A 20,435-nucleotide genomic window follows, 5' to 3' on the forward strand; every position below is an offset into this window, starting at 1 on the left:
TTGTCCACAACTGCCCATTTTGGAGCTGAATTTAGTCAGAACCACCAAAACATAAAATTATATGAAGTCAGAGGCAGTCCATCAAAAGACTAGAACGCTACATCTGAGAGGACCAAGCAGGACCACAGGGCACAAGGAAGCCATGTGAGCAGGTAACATAGACCTCCATCCGCATCACCCGCCACAGTCGCATCAGGGTCATTCCCCCCATTTGTACCGACAGCCATGGGGGTTAAACCAGCTGAAGGAGATGGATAATGACCAAGTTAACTGATAGGTTGGCTTGGCTCACTATGTGGGCACAAGGCACAAATGGACCATGGCTACGCTAAAGGCACATGAAGGGATGGCCTTGAAAAACAGTGGGAAGACCTTCCCAATGGGTAGATCTATAAGCAATGTACCTGGTTATCATTTTATGCAGAAGTGGCCTTAGGTGAGATTCCTGGGCAGTGGTCAATGACTGGTCAGGGTGTGGAAGGAAGAGGGCCAGGAGATCTGATAAGGAGGTCTGGAGTAGAGGTATATATGGATGAACAAGAGGGAGTCAAGAGTAGATATTTTGTATAACCCATTAATGCCCATCAAAAAAATCCACAATGGAAGAGGCTCTGAACCACCAAGTAGACAAAATAACTCTGTTAGTTGGTATTAGCCAGCCTGGAAGAGGCACAAGGGGCATATTGATGGAATGACTTGTGGCAGAGATAGAGGCTCTGAATGAGCTCAACAGATGAATTCCCACTCACCAAAGCTGATCTAGCTATTGTGTCTCCGACTGTCCAAACTGTGCCAGAGACCAGTATTGTGCTGATATGGCATTATTTATTCCTTGAGGATAACAAACAACCATTGGGTGTCAACAAGACTACAGTGGATCCCTTTGATCCTAGAAGGGCCACCAAGTCATTTTCACAGAGACACCTATGCCGGCATCCCCAGATATCAGTCATAAAGCGTCAGTCAGCACCACTATCTGAGCATTAACAGAATGCCTAATTCACAGGCATGAGTCCCACTCGCACGGTATTCATCCAGGAAATCTACTTCAAAGCAAAGCAGGTGAAAGACTGGGCCCAACCAAAGGACCCCACTGGTCAAGTAACACACACAGTAGAGAAATATGCAATCTCGGGGCGCCTGGGTGGCTCAGACAGTTGAGTGTCTGACTTCGGCTAAGGTCATGATCTCAGTTTGTGAGTTCAAGCCCCGCATCGGGCTCTGTGCTGACAGCTCAGCCTGGAGCCTGCTTCGGATTCTGTCTCCCTCTCTCTCTGACCCTCCCTGTCCCGTGCTCTCTCTCAAAAATAAATAAACATTAAAAAAATTTTTTTTAAATGCAATCTCATAGATCAGTGGAATGGCCTACTAATGACATAATGTAAGCACCAGCTCAGATACAATATAGTTGTAGTACCACCTTCTGAATGCAGTAAACCCATCAAATCACAAACCTTTACATGTATCTGAGGACCAAGGGAGAAAAGGAACAGCTCCATCATTCCTAGTGACCTAGTGCTTACCATTCCTAAAACTCTGGCTCTGCAGGGTTAGAAGAACTGCTTATCAAAGGGGTACACACTCTTGCTACGGAACACAGCAAAACTCCCACTGAACTCTTAAGTTATGACTATCATCAAAGTATTTTGGACTTCCACCCAGCAGGCTAGAAGAGTGGTCAGCCTGCTGGAAGAAATAATTGACTTTGACCAGAGGCAGCTGGGGGGAGATAGAAGAAATATATACAGAATGCAGGCAACCCCTTTGGTGCCTGCTGGTATTCCCTTGATTCACAGCAGCTGTTAATGGATATGTGCAGCAACCCCAGTCTGAGAAGGATACGAGTACCAAAGGTTCAGGCTCCTCAGGAATAAAGGTTTACGTCACACTATTAGATTAGCCACCAAAACTTGCGAAGGTGATATAGCTGTGAATGAGGACATTTTAAAACAGATGACAGAAGACAGAGAAGATGAATACCAGTCATGGCTCTTCAGAGGCAGGGGTTACTCACCATTCAACCAGACTCCTTCTTCTAAAAGAGGTGCATGGAAATCACAGAGGAGTTCCTCCCCAAACCTGTAAGAACTGGGTCTGTGTGGCACAAGAGGTGCGAAAAATAGAAATGCTCTGCTCACAGCTCCTTCAAGAGCCGGCTGCAGAAGTATGGCTGCCACCACTGCATTTGCTGTTAAGGTCATGCTTCCCCACGGCCGCTCCCTGCCACTGACTGAGCACAGTGAGGATACTAGTGCTGGCCCATTCTTGAATACAGGACTCCTCTGACAAGCAACTTTGGTTCCAGGACCACCCATTCAGCCTGGCACGACCTTTCTTAGAACCACGCCGCAGCCTGAGGCTCCTCCCACCCAGGCCTCCTTTCCTCCTCCTCCTCTGTCACAGGTGTCAAGCCTACAGTCCAGACACAAGGCTCTCCCTGTGTACTGCTCCCTCCTTTTTATCCTTTACAGACAGTCCCTGCCCATAAATCTCTTGCACATCTCATTCCATTTAGGCATCTGCTTCTTGAACTACTTCAAACTAACCACGGCTCATGTTTTTGGATCAGTATTTGCATATTTCTTTGAAACTAACACCTGAACTAATAGCAGTGTAGGTGCACAAGATAACTTGGTTCATCTGAAAATCAAGTCATTAAGGCCTACAACAGATCATACGGATTAAAAGGTAGAGAGTTGATCTCTTCTCAGCTTTAAGAAAAATATAGTAAAATATTCAAGATACCCAAGAAAGCATAAAAAATAGAATGAGCACACAACTTAAGAGATGACCTCAGTAAAAGGGCTGAAGTCCCCTGTGTATCTCACCCTGTGTCCTCCTCCCACGCTGGGATATTGATCTTTATCATCCCCGTGTGTTTACATTTTTACTACAAATGTATGCATTCTTTTTTTTTTTTTTTTAAGTTTATTTTGAGAGGCAGAGAGAGCAGGAGCGGGAGAAGGGCAGAGAGAGAGGGAGAGAGAAAGAATCCCCAGCAGGCTCTGTGCTGTCAGCACAGAGCCCAATGTGGGGTTCAAAGTCACCAACTGTGAGATCAGGACCTGAGCCAAAACCAACAGTCGTACACTTAACCTACTAAGCTACCCAGGCCCCCCCATATATATGCATTCCTGAACGTAGATTTTTGTGTTTTTATTTTTTTAATTTTTTTCTTATTTTAGAGAGCGAGAAAGAGCGAGCATGAGGAGGGGGAGGCAGAGGGACAGAGAAAGAATCCCAAGCAGGCTCCATGCTCAGCATGGAGCCAGACATGGGGCTTGCTCTCACAACTGTGACATCATGACCTGGACCAAAATCAAGCGCCAGACACTCAACCAAATGAGCCACCCAAGTGTCCCTATTTTTGTGTATTTAAAATAAATCTCTACTTAAAATTTCCTAAAATTGAGGTGATATATATTCATAATAGAGTTTATTAAACTACAATTTTTAAAAAAAGCAACATATGGCACAAAGAACTATTTATGATTTAGTAAGATTGAAGAGAAATCATTTAGCAGAAGTGGATCAAAGTTATAATGCTGAGATAAAGGATGTTTTATTATCTTGACCATAAACTGTAATTATTATTTAAAAAGTTATATAAATTCAAGCTGATCATCTTTAAGGTCTCAAAAAGCCAAATACAAATAAAACACAGAAAATTAATTGAACTGAAAAAAGTTCTGACATAATTCTTCCCCATATTATGTATAATCATAGGAAGAATCATTGCACTAATTATCCAAAGTAATATTAAAGGTAACCAAAGAGATGTCTGGTCTTGAATGTAAATTCAAACACAGAGTATATCTATAATAATAGGTCAAAGTGAAAGTATATCCGCATTTTCTAAAAGGAATAAGTTAGTTTGCAAATACTGTATTCTTCAATGACATAAGAAAGAAGATCAAGAATAAAATGTCGGACAGTATTATCAACGAGGCCACCTTTCAGGACAGTTTTTACTTCCTCTACACATGTAACTGAACTGTTCGTTATTATTCTAGAGCCAGTATTTTTATTTACATTTGCAAATCAAAGTGTAACAAATCATCATGTATCAGGATCGGTAGGAATACCAAGTGTTATTTCACAACTGCCACTATGTGTTTCTTCTTCTCCGACACAATCGATACAGATCCAGGCTTGCTATGTTTGAGACGATTCACTTCCCTAGAAATAAACAAAATATACATATATAAGCAAGCTTATGAGAAATCACCTTAACCAAAAAAAACTGTCTCAGAAAAATCAGTCTTTTCTTTCACTAAAAAAATCCCTGTTGAAAAAAAATGTTTTCACAATCAGACTGGGTAAAAAGTACCTAGATATCAACTTCTGTTAACTTATTTAATTGCTTCTCTTATTATATAACAGTGTCCTTTATATAATTCTACGAGGAAACTGGCGGTGGGAGCTCTGCTTTAGATCCACAATTCTATGATGAAGCATATCAGAAAATTTTTATTTAAGAAATGGATGCTATGAGTTCTCTGCATTCTTTAACTTGGAAAATATATAATACCTCTTAATTACAGCTTCATTAGAAATCATTTTTTAAAACATGATTTACAAGTGTCTCTAGTATGAGCAGAAATGCTTTCTTATTTTGATGGAATTCAGTTTTACTGGTTGCCCTTTCAACATAATTTCAAAACTAGGTAATGAAAATTCTCTGATAATCATTGCTTCTTCCTTCTACCAGGAAAAAGAAAAAAAAATAATAAAAGCTCAGGGAAGTGTTCAAAAACATCTCTAATGCATAACATCAACTATTCCCTCGAAAGGCAGGGTTTGGTTTATTTTCGGTGAGACGAGAGGGGGAAGTTAGAAAAGGGTACTGAAATAGAATCAAATGCCCCAAATCATACTTTCGTCGACGAGCTTCTTTCATGATGCGCTGTTCCTGAATCTGACTGTAGATGGATTTTGGTAGATGTCGGTGACGAGCAATGCGTTTTATATGAGGATGATGTTGAAATTTCTCTTTCAATTTCTGGTTGTAATCTTTGGCTGCTTTTTCTCGTGATGTAAGCTGGAAAAATGTATTTTGATAATTCAATGAATGCCGTGTTGTTTTTCTTCAAATAACAAAGCTAGGAAGCACCCTTTCCTACAAAAATTAAACTTCTAGGACATGCAACCGAAATTGCCAATGTAATTCTACCCTTTACGAGGTCAGGTTAGAAATACCATCCCTGCTAACACTGAATTTCCTTTTGGGCAGTATGTACAATGTAGACAGATGCCACCAAGTGACAACATCGGTGCTGAGGAAGTAGGGCTGTGTGGACCACTGAATTGGACCTTCTCTAGACATAAATAACATAGAAAGCACCTAAGTTAATCCCTCAACATTTTGGGGGGGGGGTGAAAATAACTTCTGAACACAGGAAAAAAAAGCATTCAATTCTATAATAATAAGGCTTCATTTAACAATGTTAAGGATGATATGATTTAAAGGAACTTACAATGAATTGAAAACTAGGCATAGTATAATACTTCCCAATCATTAAACCTAAAATAAAATTGTCTTTAAAAGCCGTTTATCATATCATGATTTTCCTATTGGAGCTAAGGAGAAAATAACTCACGCTTAACCTTTCCTTTTTAAACTCAGTATTTGTTGGGGCGCCTGGGTGGCGCAGTCGGTTAAGCGTCCGACTTCAGCCAGGTCACGATCTCGCGGTCCGTGAGTTCGAGCCCCGCGTCAGGCTCTGGGCTGATGGCTCAGAGCCTGGAGCCTGTTTCCGATTCTGTGTCTCCCTCTTTCTCTGCCCCTCCCCCGTTCATGCTCTGTCTCTCTCTGTCCCAAAAATAAATAAACGTTGAAAAAAAAAAATTAAAAAAAAAAAAAATAAAAAAAAAATAAACTCAGTATTTGTTGCTGATATAAACACTCTGAATGTTTATAATATTAAACATGAAACATTTAGAAAAGCATCAAAAACAAAACAAAAGCCAACCATAACCCCATAACCCAGAGACAGCTAGCCAATGATAATATTTGTTATTGCTTCTTTCAATCTTTTTTTTTATAGTCTGAAGCTTTCTGTATTTTTTTTTGAAGTTAGCGTTTCACTGTCTTTGATATTAAAAGACCTCAACAGGGACTTGAAGCGTTTGATGCGTCTGATTACTATTCCTTTAACAGAACAGGCATTCTCAGTTCTAACCTTCTAGTCTCTACACCTTCTCTCCTCATCTCAAGGAAAAAACAAAGAATCAGGAAGACTCAAATATTACCAAACATTTGAATTAACAAAGGTCTCTGAGGTGCCTGTAACATGAAAAAAGTAAATCTCAATGCAGCCTTGTCTGTTTTGTTGCTAACATTTTTATCACAACTATGCCAGTTTGATCTAAGTACTTCAAATAAATTCTCCTTACAATATAACCATACCCACTAAATTAGAAACTAGCTTTACGACAATGAAAGAAAATGGGATCTCTTACCACACCCAACTTTTCAGAAGCATTAGCTTTCCACAGACGAATGTTCATTTCATCAGATCCACACATAATATATTTGCTGTCAGAAGTCCATTTTACACAGATAACATGTTGCATTCTCTTTGTGTGATAGACTTCCCTACAGAAGAGGAATTAAGGTAAAATTAGGATTTTGATACAGAGTTTCTTTAACCACTGCCCATCAAGTATCTGGGTAGCATTTCTGAGTCTGAAGAGAATATAAAAGGGAAATTCAGATTAATTTTTATGTACCTTTATTGAACTAATATAATAAGGTTCTATGCTAAGTGCTAAGGAGTTAGAAAAAAAATTCTTGTCCTCAGAGAAATTACAATCCAAAAAGAAAAATAAATATAAACTAACTAAGCAAAACTAGATGCCCAGAAAAGTTCACAAAATTACTGAAGACTGATAACACAAGTAAAATATGTTGAAGCTACAGTTTTTTAAAAATAAGAAATCAGGGGCGCCTGCATGGCTCAGTGGTTAAGCGTCCGACTTCACCTCAGGTCATGATCTCGCGGTTGGTGAGTTCAAGCCCCGCATCAGGCTCTGTGCTGACAGCTCGGAGCCTGGAGCCTGCTTCAGATTCTGTGTCTCCCTCTCTCTCTGGCCCTCCCCACCCCCCCCCTCAAAAACAAACATTAAAAAAAATTTTTTTTTAAAATAAGAAATCAATTATCTCCCTCCTTCCAAATCAATGCAGGTGAACAATCACTTTTCCCCCCCATTTTACTGGAAAATAAAATAAATGCAATGGCATTCAAAGAGCACATCCTTATACGCTGAGCCTAATGTCTGATTTCTGTTTTGGTCAAATTGTTTAAAAAGCTCACTTAAATGAAGTAACAGTGGATGATTTCCATGTGTGAACAGAAAGGGAGGGTTACAGAAGTGTCTGATGAGTTAAGAATCATTTAGTAAATGGAGATGTAAAATATCATACCTATCTGGAAAGGCTGTGAAACATGCTAAGTGAATTCACAGAAGACACTATATTGGGAAGTGTTGAGAGAGCATTAAAAAACAAGTAAAAGACAAGGTCAGGAAAAATAGAGGCTTTTGGAGAAATGAATTTTCCACATCTGGGTTAGATGATTCAAAACGCAGACGAGTGAGAAAGGAAACAAACTCAGCATACTCTGCACAGAAAAAGAATACTCATACATGATGACCAGACTAAACAGAATCCAGATTTATAAAAAATATCTGAAATACACTCACAAAACTAGTTTTTTACACTGTTTCTAACGGAAATGTTTTAAGCACTTGAGTGAACATATACAGAAACCCTAAGAAATCTACTTCTGAAAGGGGAAGGACGGTTAGAAAGAATATCCTATGAAAATGAAAACTAGAGGAGATAGACTTTTTCTTCTCCTTCCAATGCTCTGCTTTTATAAGATTCAGTTCTCATAATCTCACCTATTTAAGAGGCTCCTTTTTTCATTAGCAATATAATGAATTTAAATGATAGAAAATTCAATCAGGCTTCAGTAACCATTAAAAATAATCTCTTCATGTATTAGACCAGTGAAATCTAGTGATTAATTACTTAACCAAAATAGATCCTCTTTAATGGTAAACTATGCAGAGTTTTTCTAGATTTGTTTATGCATGTTTACGAAGCTCACTAAACGTGATACAGTTAGGAGATAAATACATTTTAAAAACTTATATTCTTTAGTATACAGTCAAATTATGCCATGTGAGGGGTGCCTGGGTGGCTCAGTCAGTTAAGCATCCAACTTCAGTTCAGGTCATGATCTCACAGTTTGTGAGTTCAAGCACTGCACGCTAATAAATGCAGAGCCTGGAGCCTGCTTCAAGTTCTGCGTCTCCCTCTCTCTCTCTCTCTCAAAAAAAAAAAAAAAAAAAAAAAAAAAAAAATTAAAAAAAAAATTAATCCATGTGAATGCCAGTCATTTACTTGTTTGCTTAGTAAATATTGAATGAAATCCCAACAGAAGCCTAATTTTAGGGCACCTGGGTGGCTCAGTCAGTTAAGCATCCGACTCTCGGTTTGGGCCCAGGTTATGATCTCACAGTTTATGAGATCAAGCCCCAAGTCCCGTGTTGGGCTCTGTGCCAACGGCACGGAGCCCGTTTTAGATTCTCTCTCTCCCTCTCTCTCTGCCCCTCCCCTACTTGCTCTCTCTCTCAAAATAAGTAAAATAAACTTTGGGGGGGAAAAAAGCCTGATTTCAAATACTGACGTACCTGTAGTTTTTAATAATCTATTAAAAGTCTACTTTAAAAATACACTTTAACCATTTTAAGGTCTTTCAAAGAAAAACATTTTAAAAATAAAGATTCTTCAAAGCACTAGCTATGTTATTTGAGGGTTTATAATGAACCAGATAGAGCAGACCGCAGAATTAACTCAAACTAGCTTTTAAGCAGATGAAGGCAAAGGTCAGAAGAAATACCACTTACATCTAAATCCAACAAGTAGCATATACTACCACTGTGATTACAAAAATCTCCAAACAACATCAGTAGACAGACAATTCCCTGGAAATGGGGCATAATTCCTTACTCCATACAAGTCTGGAATTACTTGAGCTTTTTAGATAGACCTACATTTGGCTGCCCACAGTGGCTTTGCAATAATTCAGCTTGAACTCAGCTGCAAGGGCCTTGAGATCATAGGTGTCTAAACATCCTCAATGCTCTTTGTCTTTCTTGTTTGTTCTTTTCCCATTCTTTGTGCCTGCTTATTCATCATGTTAGAAAAGTATTGTCCTACCACCTTTGGAGGTTCTGATGCAAAGAAAATAATGGAAGGCCACATTCCCTTGCTTCTTGGTATCTTCTAGGAATGTAAGAATAGAAACTATCGCCCCTGCCTTGGGCCTGACTGAATAATCCCAACAAACCATTCATGACAGTCTGCAGAATATCAAGTTGTAAACGAGGCAACAGCCATACGGAAACCAACACCAGGAGTTCTACAGTGGAGAGGATGGAGGGAAGATCAAAATCATCACAACACTCTAGTCAATATGCTTTTGATTCAGGCATCTTTTTTTAATGTTATTTTTTTTATTTTAAAGAGAGAGAGAGAGAGAGAGAGAGAGAGAGAGAGCGAGCAGGCAAACAGGGGAGAGGGGCAGAGGTGGGGAGAGAGAATCCTAAGCAGGCTCCACACCTCAGCGCTGAGCCCGATGCCGGGCTCCACGATCCTGGGGGATCATGACCTAAGCCAAAATCGAGAGTCTGACACTCAACCAACTGAGCCACCCAGGCACCCCCAAGCACCTTTTTAATCAGATACACAATGATGATGACAATGATACGCTGGTAATCAACGATACCAAAAGGGTCAGGAATCAGTATGGACCCCACAAATTACAGGGTAGAAAGATGCAACTATCGCAAGTAAAAACACCAAAGAGTTAAACAAAGCAGGCTGGCTATCACCGAAAAAGGTGTGGATGAGTTGCTGGACTGTCAGGAGGCGCTATCTGAAAGATCTTTTGTTTCTGAAACAAGGCTGGGACTAAGGTGAAGCAGGTGCAGTACAGATGCGGGGCTGGCACCTGCACACCCCTAACAACCAGTACCTCCTTGAATTCTGCACCAAGGCACCTCACTCAGATGCATCCTAGTGCTGACCCTGCTGGAACAGAACAATGGTGAATCAGGAGAAGGACACAACATGCCTCTGAAAACGAACGTCATTCTTTCAAAAGACTCAAAAAGCTTCAGCACTGTAGAAGCTAGGCTAGTTATCAGCAGAAGTAGTGATCAAAATTCTCATCACTGCACTAAAATGGTGAGACTTCTCCAGACTGTGTCATTACAACACCAAAGTGAATAATCTCTAGATTTTTTTTTAAGTGAAGGAAGGATCCCCCAACAACTCTGCTACCATCAATCTTTACGAAGCTGGGTAAACTGCTTTACCAGCTCCACGTTGCTGCCCTCTGGCACAAATCATCAGCTTCCGCCCTCATTACACACGTTCTGTCTTCTTTCCTCTCCCAGATTCCATCACTCCTCTCCTTTCCTTTCCTACCTCCAATCACTCTGTTATCTTTCAGCAAGTCCATCTTCTCCCTACTGAGCTTGAATTCCACTAAGCAAGAGTAGGACACTCAATCAAGTATACGTATAGATGTCTATGTATGCATGTGCTGTATATATATATTTATATGCTATTTTAGAGAGAACGTTCACTTGGATTAATTTTAAATCTCAGTATCAATATTATTATTGTATCAAAATGCAGACAGTCATATCTTCACATGTGAGCAACACCACTATACTACTTTATCATTTTTTACAACTTTATTTTAGAGAGCATGCATGTGTGTATGAGTGGGGGAGGGGGGTGAGAGAGAAAGAGAGAGAGACGGAGGCAGGCAGGGAGGGAGGGAGGGAGGGGGATAGAATCCCAAGCAGGCTCCGTGCAGTCATTGTGCAGCCTGATGCGGGGCTCGATCCCATGAACCATGGGAACATGACCTAAGCCAAGATCAAGAGCAGGACACTGACTGAGCTACCTAGGTGCATCTTAATTATCATTTAAAACAAAAAAATTTTTAAGTAATCTCTATGCCCAACAGGAGGCTCAAACTCATGACCCTGAGATCATGAGTTGCATGGAGCCAGCTAGGCTCCCTAATTACCATTTTTTATGGGGAAATTTCCTCCAGCTTAATTGGGTTTTGCTTTGCATATGCTTCCCCAACACATATAAAGCATTACCAAAGAACAAGAATATGCATGAAAGTGCTTTGTAAACCACAGCACACTATACACGAGGCTATTATCTTACACAGGAAATTAGGTTTTCTATTCCATGAAAGAAATTGCCCAGTAGGCTTTTTGCCCATAGATGACACAGTGCAAGCTGGTATCCCAAGTCACAATACCTGGGTTGAATTCTACCCTATACACATAACCAAATAACCTTTCAAAAAAGATAAAGGACTGATGATGAAGACAAGAAAAAAATCAAACAAATGGTTTATTGGTAGTCACATACCTGCTTCTACTTTTGTCCACAGGAAAGATTCGAATAGATTTATCAAAACTAGCAGACACAAACTCTTTCCCAGTCGGAGAATAATCCACATCAAGCACCGCAGATACATGATCCATATGTACCATTACAGGAGTGTCCAGTGCACGCATATCGAAAGTATATAAGCTGTAAAAGAATTTTTAAATTATTTCATACAAGTGTCTATAAAGAAGCATATGTGGTACTAATGAAACTAAGACCATTAGCCAAATTACGCACATCTAAATATACAGCCTCTTTACATGGAAGCTAAGGGATTGGGAAAAATACTACCAGTTTTTCTTATTCCTTAAGATTACACTTAAACACCTTTATCTTCATAAACATAAATCTCATTGTAGAAAATGTGAAACTTTCAAAAAAGTACAGAGTACAAAACCTACCTTTAATTCTACCGCCCAGAGAGTATCAGTTAGTGCCATGTAATTATGTCTAAGCTTTTCACCATGCTAATATTTAAACACATACTTTTAACAAAATTGATAATATTGTATAAAGCTCTGTAGTCTCATATTTCATGTAGCATATTATAAGCACTTATGGTCACGTATTATTTAAATAAGTTAAAAGAATATAATTATTTAAAAATTTATTTAAATACATTTGCTTATAATTTGTTAATAAAAAATTTCCAACTTTCAATTTTAAATAATATTTCAATGAAATACCAGTATTTGAATTTTTGAAATTCAATCTTTGAGTGGAACAGACTTAGTTAAATCTGGACAAATTCCTATAAGTAAATTACTAAATCCAAAAGCAAGAGCACTTTTAAGATTTTTAAGTTGACAAAACATTTCCAATAAAGTTCCACTTTTATTAGTGATATGTAAGAGTGACCATGGCTTTTCCAAAGGGCATACTAAAATTAGAAAACTATATGCACGGTTGGTTAAAAAAAAAAAAAACAAAAACATGATTTTCAAGATTTAAACACCCTTAATCAATAGCTAAAAGAATAATGCTTTAAATGAGCCAACATGCACAACGGACAATAATAACAGAGCATTACTGTAGTCAAGTTCCAAATATCAAAACACTTCAAGATGCTAAGATTACTGAGCAAAAGTATGAGGAGAAACAGGATATCTACATAATTTCAAAGTATCTCCCCAAAGATAAATGTGAATTACAAAAGGAAAAACATAGTAACTTTACAATGCAGAAACTTGGCAGATACCACCCTAAGTGATCAAGATCAACACCACCGGTAATTAGAGTGACATCATGTACCCCAAAGTGATGAACCAAGAAGGACACATCAGTTTTGTGGTATTCTTGCAAAACATGCAAAATCTCAATCTAAATAATGAGAAAACATCAGTAAGCCCAAATTAAGGACAGTCTACAAGATAATTGACAAGTAAATCCTTTTCAAAAGTACTAAGGTCATAAAAGATTGGGGGGATTGAGAACAGTCACAAACTGAGCAAAGGAGACATGACAATCAAATGCAGTATGGGATCCTGCACTGGATCCTAGAATGGACAAAGAATATTAACGGAATGACTAGTGATGGAATAAAGTCTGTAGTTTATAGTACTGTACCAATATTAATTTCTTGGTTTTCCTAATTCCATTATGGTTACATAAGATGTTAACATTAAGGGAAGCTGGCTACCACATAACATTTTTGCAACTTTTAAATAAGCCCAATATTATATCAAAATGTTTAAAAAATTGATGTAACACTTCAAAAAGAATATTTTTTTAACACAATTGTTGCGAGAAGTTACTCATGCTACTGACAAAATATCCCCAATAACATAAAATTCTCAAGAGACAAGTCATTGTTCTTTTTTAAATCTCTCAACCATAGTGCCAGGTGGCTCAGTCGGTTTAATGTCCTACTCTTGAGTTCAGTTCAGGTCATGATCTCACAGGTCTAGCTCTGCATTGGGCTCCACGCTATCAGCCTCGAAGCCTACTTGGGATATTCTCTCTCTCCCTCTCTCTCTCCCTCTCTCTCTCTCCCCCTCTCTCTCAAAATAAATAAACTTTAAATACCCCAACATACCACAGGATTGTCAGCCAATGTCATACTGATCTCTGAGGTTACATTTCTGAGTTGACAACTGCTTTGTTTATTTTCCTTCTCTAGAGCAGTGGTTGTCAACCAGCTTTGCTTTGTTTCAGCATATTCTGTTTTTTTAGTAAATTCTGTTTTAATCTCTACCCAAGAAAAATGTTAAGAACTTATTCAAAATCTAAGCAAATGAATCCATTTGGATAGACAATGTTTACATACACAAAGTTTGGTGTTACAGGATTCTTTAGGGATCATCTATTTCAACTCTATTATCTTATAGATGATGAGACTATGGCACAAGTTAGTTTACATGCCTACCCCAAATTTCTACAGCAGTTACTGGTTGGGTCTAGACTTCAACTTGCGTTTCAAATTCAGAGTTATTAGACTATTTAGCAGGCAATAAAAGAAAGAAAATATAAAAAATATATACTATGGCAAGATCACTTTCAAGTAAGAGCAATTATAGTAGTCAAACAGTCACCCCTTATAAGCGATGTGCTCTTTGTTTCAGGTGCCATATGAAATTCTTTCCAAGGCAAGAATGGAGAAAGTCCAGGGGTCTGTAAAAAAGGTACCTTGCTAATTAGAACAAACTTCAGAAACCTTAATAAGGCTGGTCAGCAAAATATTATTTCTTTTAACTGGAATAAGGCCATTTAATTTCAAAACGTTGATAAAGGCTAAAAGAGCTTCAATTAATTTGGTTTGATATTCCTTGCTAATGAGAATTCAACTGAGTTTGAGTACAGAAAACCATAATAGATGTTTTTAGTTGGTACCACTAAAACATCGTGTAATAAATCCTATTTCTGAGCTAATTTATGTTTTCACAAATAATAATAGTGGAAAGAACAAAGAACTTAAATACAGAAGATATAAAGTTCAATCCAATGAGAAACTTCCAACTTCTCAAAAAAACATGTGTTAAGAATCTACCACAAGCATTACACTACAACACACGCTTTGGATTTAAAAAAAGAAAGAAAGAAAGAAAAGAAAAGACACTTTTTCCTCCCTAAGATTAAACTCCCAGCTTTAACATCCTCATCTCTAAAAAGGGGATAACATACATGTCCTACCTCCCTTACAGGGATACTGAAAAGATAACATAAGACAGCCAATGTGAAATGCCTTGACAAGTTTTAAGGCGATACATAGGGATCATAAAATTCCATCCAGGTCAAAAATGTAAGGCTAAGTCACCTTTACGTGGAGTCATAGAATAACATATCTGTAAATGTTAGGGTAAAAATTGAAACTGTATTTTTCCTTTTGTCTTGCTGAAGTAATAGTGACGCTGATAACATGACTACATGAGCATCAGCTTTGTGAAGAGCTACAGATTTTGTAGGTAAATATTTTTTTTAATGTTTATTTTGAGAGAAAGAGAGAAACAGAAAGAGGGAGGAAGAGCAGGGGAGGGACAGAGAGAGAGAGAGAGAGACAGACAGACAGACACACAGACAGACAAAGAGAGAATCCGAAGCAGGCTCTATGCTGTCATCTCAGAGCTTGATGTGGGGCCGGATCCCACAAACCATGACCTGAGCTGAAACCAAGAGTCAAACGCTTATTAACCAACGGAGTCACCCAGGTACCCCTGTAGGCAAATATTTTTAGTTTCTATTAAAACATGTATGGTTCAGTCATTATTTGCATGGTGTAAAGCAGAAAGCAGCCAATTTTTTCTAGAAAGGGCCAGATTATACATATTTTCAACTTTGTGAGCCACATGGCTGCTTCTGCAACCACTCACCTAAGGCACTATGGCACAAAAGGACCCATATTCAATACACAAATGAACACAGTTATATTCCAATAAAAGTATTTACGAAAACAGGCAGCAGACAGGATTTGGTCTTCAGATCAGCTTTCTGTTCCTGGTCTGTATCATTTTGAAAACTGAATTTTTTTTTCTAACAAGTTCTTCTCCAATTTGGGAAATATATATACTTTTGAGCGAAACAAATGACCATTTTCTACCTTGTATATCAAGAACTACTACCTACGAAAACATATTTCATTAGTATGATTTATCCAATTGAGCCATTTCTGATAGAAATAAGCAAGTTATAAAAAGAAAACTTACTTGTAATCTTCATTTGCTGCAGTGAAAATGAAAGCTTCCATAGGGTTCCAACAAATTGTGTTTGTTCTCATATCTAAGATGACCTGGAAGGGAAGAATACAGTAACCCATTACCATGAAATCAATTCCCTCTCAAATGGATAAATCTCCCACTTCATTTCTTTTCCTTCTTTTTCACTGATTTAAGCACATATTTAGCAAACACCCATCATGTGCACAGTACTCAGCTCCATGCAATAGGAAAGGAAATCAATCAATAATTGTTTCCTGAGTACACAGAGTAGTAGATACTGAAAAATATAAAACTACTTAATGGTCCCTCAACCTCAAATAACTTATTATTGAGTTTAGTCAGGAAAAGGAGATATACATAAGAAATACTAAAATATTAACAAAGAAACAGTAAATGATCAAGTATCAAATTGGGGGCAAAATTAATGACTTTAGGGTTTAAGAGAAGAAGAAAGGTTTCAAAAGAGAAGCACGATTTGAGCTGACCTGTGAAGGAACAGTATATTAGTTGTTTCTCAACAAGAACACTGCTAGCATTCTGAGCAGGATGATTGTGTGTTGTGTGTAACTGTCCACTGTAGACGTTTAGCCTCTCAGGCACCTGTCCACTAAATGCCAGTCTCTATAATGCCTCTCCCACATTTTTAAAAAGACACCCTGGTTGAGATCTAGTACATTTAGGAGAGGAAAAAATAGAAGAAACAATGATAGTCTAGTATACAGAACAAAGAATAAAAAATAGCATCTCTGCATCCATCAAGGTGACCTGCCTATGACAACCCCTATTTAAATGTTCTCTTACTGACTGAAACAAACAAATAAATAGAATGCAAATAGGGACCAGATTTGGAAGGCCTTGAAAACCAGGCTATAGTTCTTTTCTTCAACCTAAAGTTATGGAACGCCATTAAAAAACAGAGAATGAGGGGCGCCTGGGTGGCGCAGTCGGTTAAGCGTCCGACTTCAGCCAGGTCACGATCTCGCGGTCCGTGAGTTCGAGCCCCGCGTCAGGCTCTGGGCTGATGGCTCAGAGCCTGGAGCCTGCTTCCAATTCTGTGTCTCCCTCTCTCTCTGCCCCTCGCCCGTTCATGCTCTGTCTCTCTCTGTCCCAAAAATAAATAAACGTTGAAAAAAAAAATTTAAAAAAAATAAAAAAATAAAAAAAAAAAAAAACAGAATGAAGGGCAGAGGAGGCAGAAACTACTACTTATCACACTAGATTTCATCTTAGCATTCTGCTAAATGTTTAAAATACCATGTCTTATTTTCACCAATGTGCTGGAAAGTAATTATTAATATCATCATTTTATAGGAGAAACAAAGATTAAGTTACCTGCTCAAGGTCTAATGGTCTCAAAGTTCACGTGAGATGTGCCCACTAGATCATCATGAAGGAGTGAAATGATTAAAGTGGTAATTTGGAAAGATGAACATATTTATGCAGTTGAAACTTTAAGGAATGTACTCTACTTCTAATATTTGGGAATTTATTACATGTTGTGAAAATGGTTTAGGAACAACAAAAATATTAAAAGCATTTCTTTTCCATGTGGATTATCACAATGGCCTCATGGCACATGAATGGTGTCTAGGCCCTTCTGCACCCTCAGATTTGGAGCACCTGAAATCAACTTTATACTTACTTACAATGGCACTCTTCTCTTTACTGACAATACATTTCTCTGTCGATAGTCAGCTTAAGGTTGTATTAGCTTTGATATCTAAGTCCTAGAATGACTGCTGGGAAATCTGCCACCTTGGACAAGATATTATTTATCTAAATAAAACAGCATGTAATTAAACAAATAAAGCTGGTTATGTAAGTCAGTTGCAAAATGTTCTGGAACAGAATACTATACGTAGCATATGACAATCATGCTGTGTGAAGTAATGGGATGCAACACTTAAAAAGTTTGAACTCAGTGGGGCACCTGAGTGGCTGAATCGGTTAAGCATCCAACTCAGGTCATGATCTCGCAGTTTGTGAGTTCGAGCCCAGCATCAGGCTCTGTGCTGACCGATCAGAGCCTGGAGCCTGCTTCGGATTCTGTGCCTCCCTCTCTCTGCCTCTCCCCAACTCACGCTCTGTCTCTGTCTCTCAAAAATGAATGAACACTAAAAAAAATTTTTTTTAAAAAAGAACTTTGGGGGCGCCTGGGTGGCGCAGTCGGTTAAGCGTCCGACTTCAGCCAGGTCACGATCTCGCAGTCCGTGAGTTCGAGCCCTGCGTCAGGCTCTGGGCTGATGGCTCGGAGCCTGGAGCCTGTTTCCGATTCTGTGTCTCCCTCTCTCTCTGCCCCTCCCCCGTTCATGCTCTGTCTCTCTCTGTCCCAAAAATAAATAAACGTTGAAAAAAAAAAAAAAAAAAAAAAAAAAAAAAAAATGAAAGGAAAAGTTTAAAAAAAAAAAAAAAAAAAAGAACTTTGAACTCCGTTAAGTCTGAATTACATACCTAAAACTTCCTGGCATTAAGGAAGATACAAAGATAACTAGGATACAATACCTAGTGAAAATGTAAGGGTCTCTAAAAAGGAACAGGTGCCTGAGAGAATGCCATTATGATCACTTCGGCTTCTAAAAACATATGAAAAAAATTTAATTAAGAAAAAAACATTCGTTCCATATTTTTTGTTACTCACTCAATAGAAGAACACATTAACAACTGTAAAAGCAGAAAAGAAACTGAAACCCACCTTTTTCAGGGGAGTAGCTTGCCTCATGTCATATAGTACTATATTCCTGTCAGAAGCACAACTTCCCAAGAGAAATGTCTGAAAAATAAGTACAACCATCTCCAGTTAAAAGCCAAGCTTGGCAGCAAACCATGTCCATTCAATGAACAAATGATTCAATTACCCTTAATGTTTAAGATACAAATTTATAACATTAAAGTCCATTTTAAGAGAGTACAATGAATCACTCAATCTCAGCAAACTTAGTTAAGTATCTACTTTTTATTTATTTTATTTTTGAGAAAGAGAGAGTGTGAGTTGGGGGAGAGGGGAAGACAGAGAGGGAGACATGGAATCCGAAGCAGGCTCCAGGCTCTGAGCTATCAGTACAGAGCCCAAAGCGGGACTGAAATTCATGAATCACGTGATCATGACCTTAGCCGAAGTTGGTTGCTTAACCGACTTGAGCCACCCAGGCACCCCAAGTCAAGTATTTTCACTGCTAAATGCCCGTGTGTATATTTTACAAGGTAGTGATGGAGTGTACAGATAAATCTGTGTTCTTTTTACAACTGAACAGATTTTATTCATCCATTCTTCAACTTAGACCTATTTCCTATTTTTCAGTATTATCAATAACACTTCAGATAACATTTTCACAAACGCAATTCTTCTTTTTATAAGGTTAAAATTTCAGTAGTGGATTACTGAATCAAAAAGTATTGGGGTGCCTGGGTGGCTCAGTCAGTTGAGTGTCCGACTGGCTCAGGTCATGATCTCACAGTTCGTGAGTTTGAGCCCTACGTTGGGCTCTGTGCTGACAGCTCAGAGCTTGGAGCCTGCTTCTGATTCTGTCTCCGTCTTTCTCTGCTCCTCCCCCACTCACACTCCCTCTCTCAAAAATAAATAAACCTTAAAAAAAAAAATTAAAAAAAAAAAAGTATGAACAGGGGTGCCTGGGTGGCTCAGTTGGTTAAGCATCCGACTCTTGATCTTGGGTCAGGTCATGATATCAAGGTTTCTGAGTCTGAGCCTTGCATCAGGCTCTGTACTGACAGTGTGGAGAATTCCTAGGTTTCTCTCTCTCTTCCTCTCTCACTGCCCCTCCCCCACTTGCTTACCTGTTCTCTCTCTCTCAAAAAATAAATAAATATAGGGCACCTGGGTGGCTCAGTGGGTTAAATGTCCTACTTCAACTCAGGTCATGATCTTCCAGTTTGGAGTTTGATCCCCACACTGGGCTCTCTGTTGTCAGTGCAGAGCCTGCTTTGGATGCTCTACCCACCCCTCTCTCTCTGCCCCTCCCCCTCCCCTGCTCATTTTCTCTCTCTCTCAAACATAAAATAAAATATAAATAAATAAATACACCTAAAATTTTTTTTAAACAAAAGCATGAATAATTTTATGGCTTTTGATGTTTAGGACTAATTGTTTTCCAAAGAGCTGTATCAATATACACTGCAGTGTGGAAATATGTCCATTTCACTGCAACTGGAAGCATTAAGTAGTGGCATTTAGAAGTTCATTTCTGTATGGCAATATTTTCTAATTATACAAACTAGTGCTTTTCAGTAAACATTTCTTCATGTTCATTAACTTTGTATAAACTAGGCCTATTCTTTGTCCAATTGTTTCAAGATGTTTCAAACATTTATTTATAAGTCAGTCATAGTAGTATTGAAGGTACAGATATAACTGACCCTTGGCATTATATGAAATCAAGCCCCCCACCTACCAGCAGGGCCTGAGTCCCACCAGGCCTCCTTACTCATGGTTCCTGATATAACTCTTGGCTTCTGCCTATCACTTCCTACTATAAGTGTAGGAGGAACAAGAAGAGTTATTTACTGCACAGTTGCATGACCAGCTAACTCCTACTCTGTGTGTGTACACAGCTCAAATAAAACATCATAAAGCTAATGCTACAACCATGAACTCAGTCCTTTCCAAAACCTTCCTTTTTAAATCACTTCCTCAGAGACTTTCCCCTAGTTAGTGACTCCTTTCAACTTTTCTTGGTTTCTCAAGAAACCAAGGTCTGACTAGGTTCCATTTCTAAAAGTTTATGAGAACTTAATCTGAGCAAAGCAAAAAATTCTACCTAGACTGAAAGTCGACT

The 20,435-nt window shown here is 38.5% G+C and overlaps 1 protein-coding gene across 1 annotated transcript in view; it reads right to left on the reverse strand.

The window, feature by feature from the left end:
- Positions 1 to 3,408: 3,408 nt before the first annotated feature.
- The window catches only part of DCAF13 (DDB1 and CUL4 associated factor 13), a 28,925-nt gene continuing 11,898 nt past the window's right edge, over positions 3,409 to 20,435 (reverse strand). The window contains exons 6-11 of the mRNA XM_030303940.2: positions 18,338 to 18,415; positions 15,634 to 15,716; positions 11,474 to 11,638; positions 6,463 to 6,598; positions 4,878 to 5,041; positions 3,409 to 4,179 (exon numbers count right to left, since the gene is read on the reverse strand). Of these exons, the coding sequence (XP_030159800.1) occupies positions 4,092 to 4,179; positions 4,878 to 5,041; positions 6,463 to 6,598; positions 11,474 to 11,638; positions 15,634 to 15,716; positions 18,338 to 18,415 (714 nt within the window). The 3' untranslated portion in view covers positions 3,409 to 4,091. The remainder of the gene's footprint in view (positions 4,180 to 4,877; positions 5,042 to 6,462; positions 6,599 to 11,473; positions 11,639 to 15,633; positions 15,717 to 18,337; positions 18,416 to 20,435) is intronic.

Source organism: Lynx canadensis, chromosome F2 (assembly GCF_007474595.2).
Source record: "Lynx canadensis isolate LIC74 chromosome F2, mLynCan4.pri.v2, whole genome shotgun sequence".
Classification (NCBI taxonomy): Eukaryota; Metazoa; Chordata; class Mammalia; order Carnivora; family Felidae; genus Lynx; species Lynx canadensis.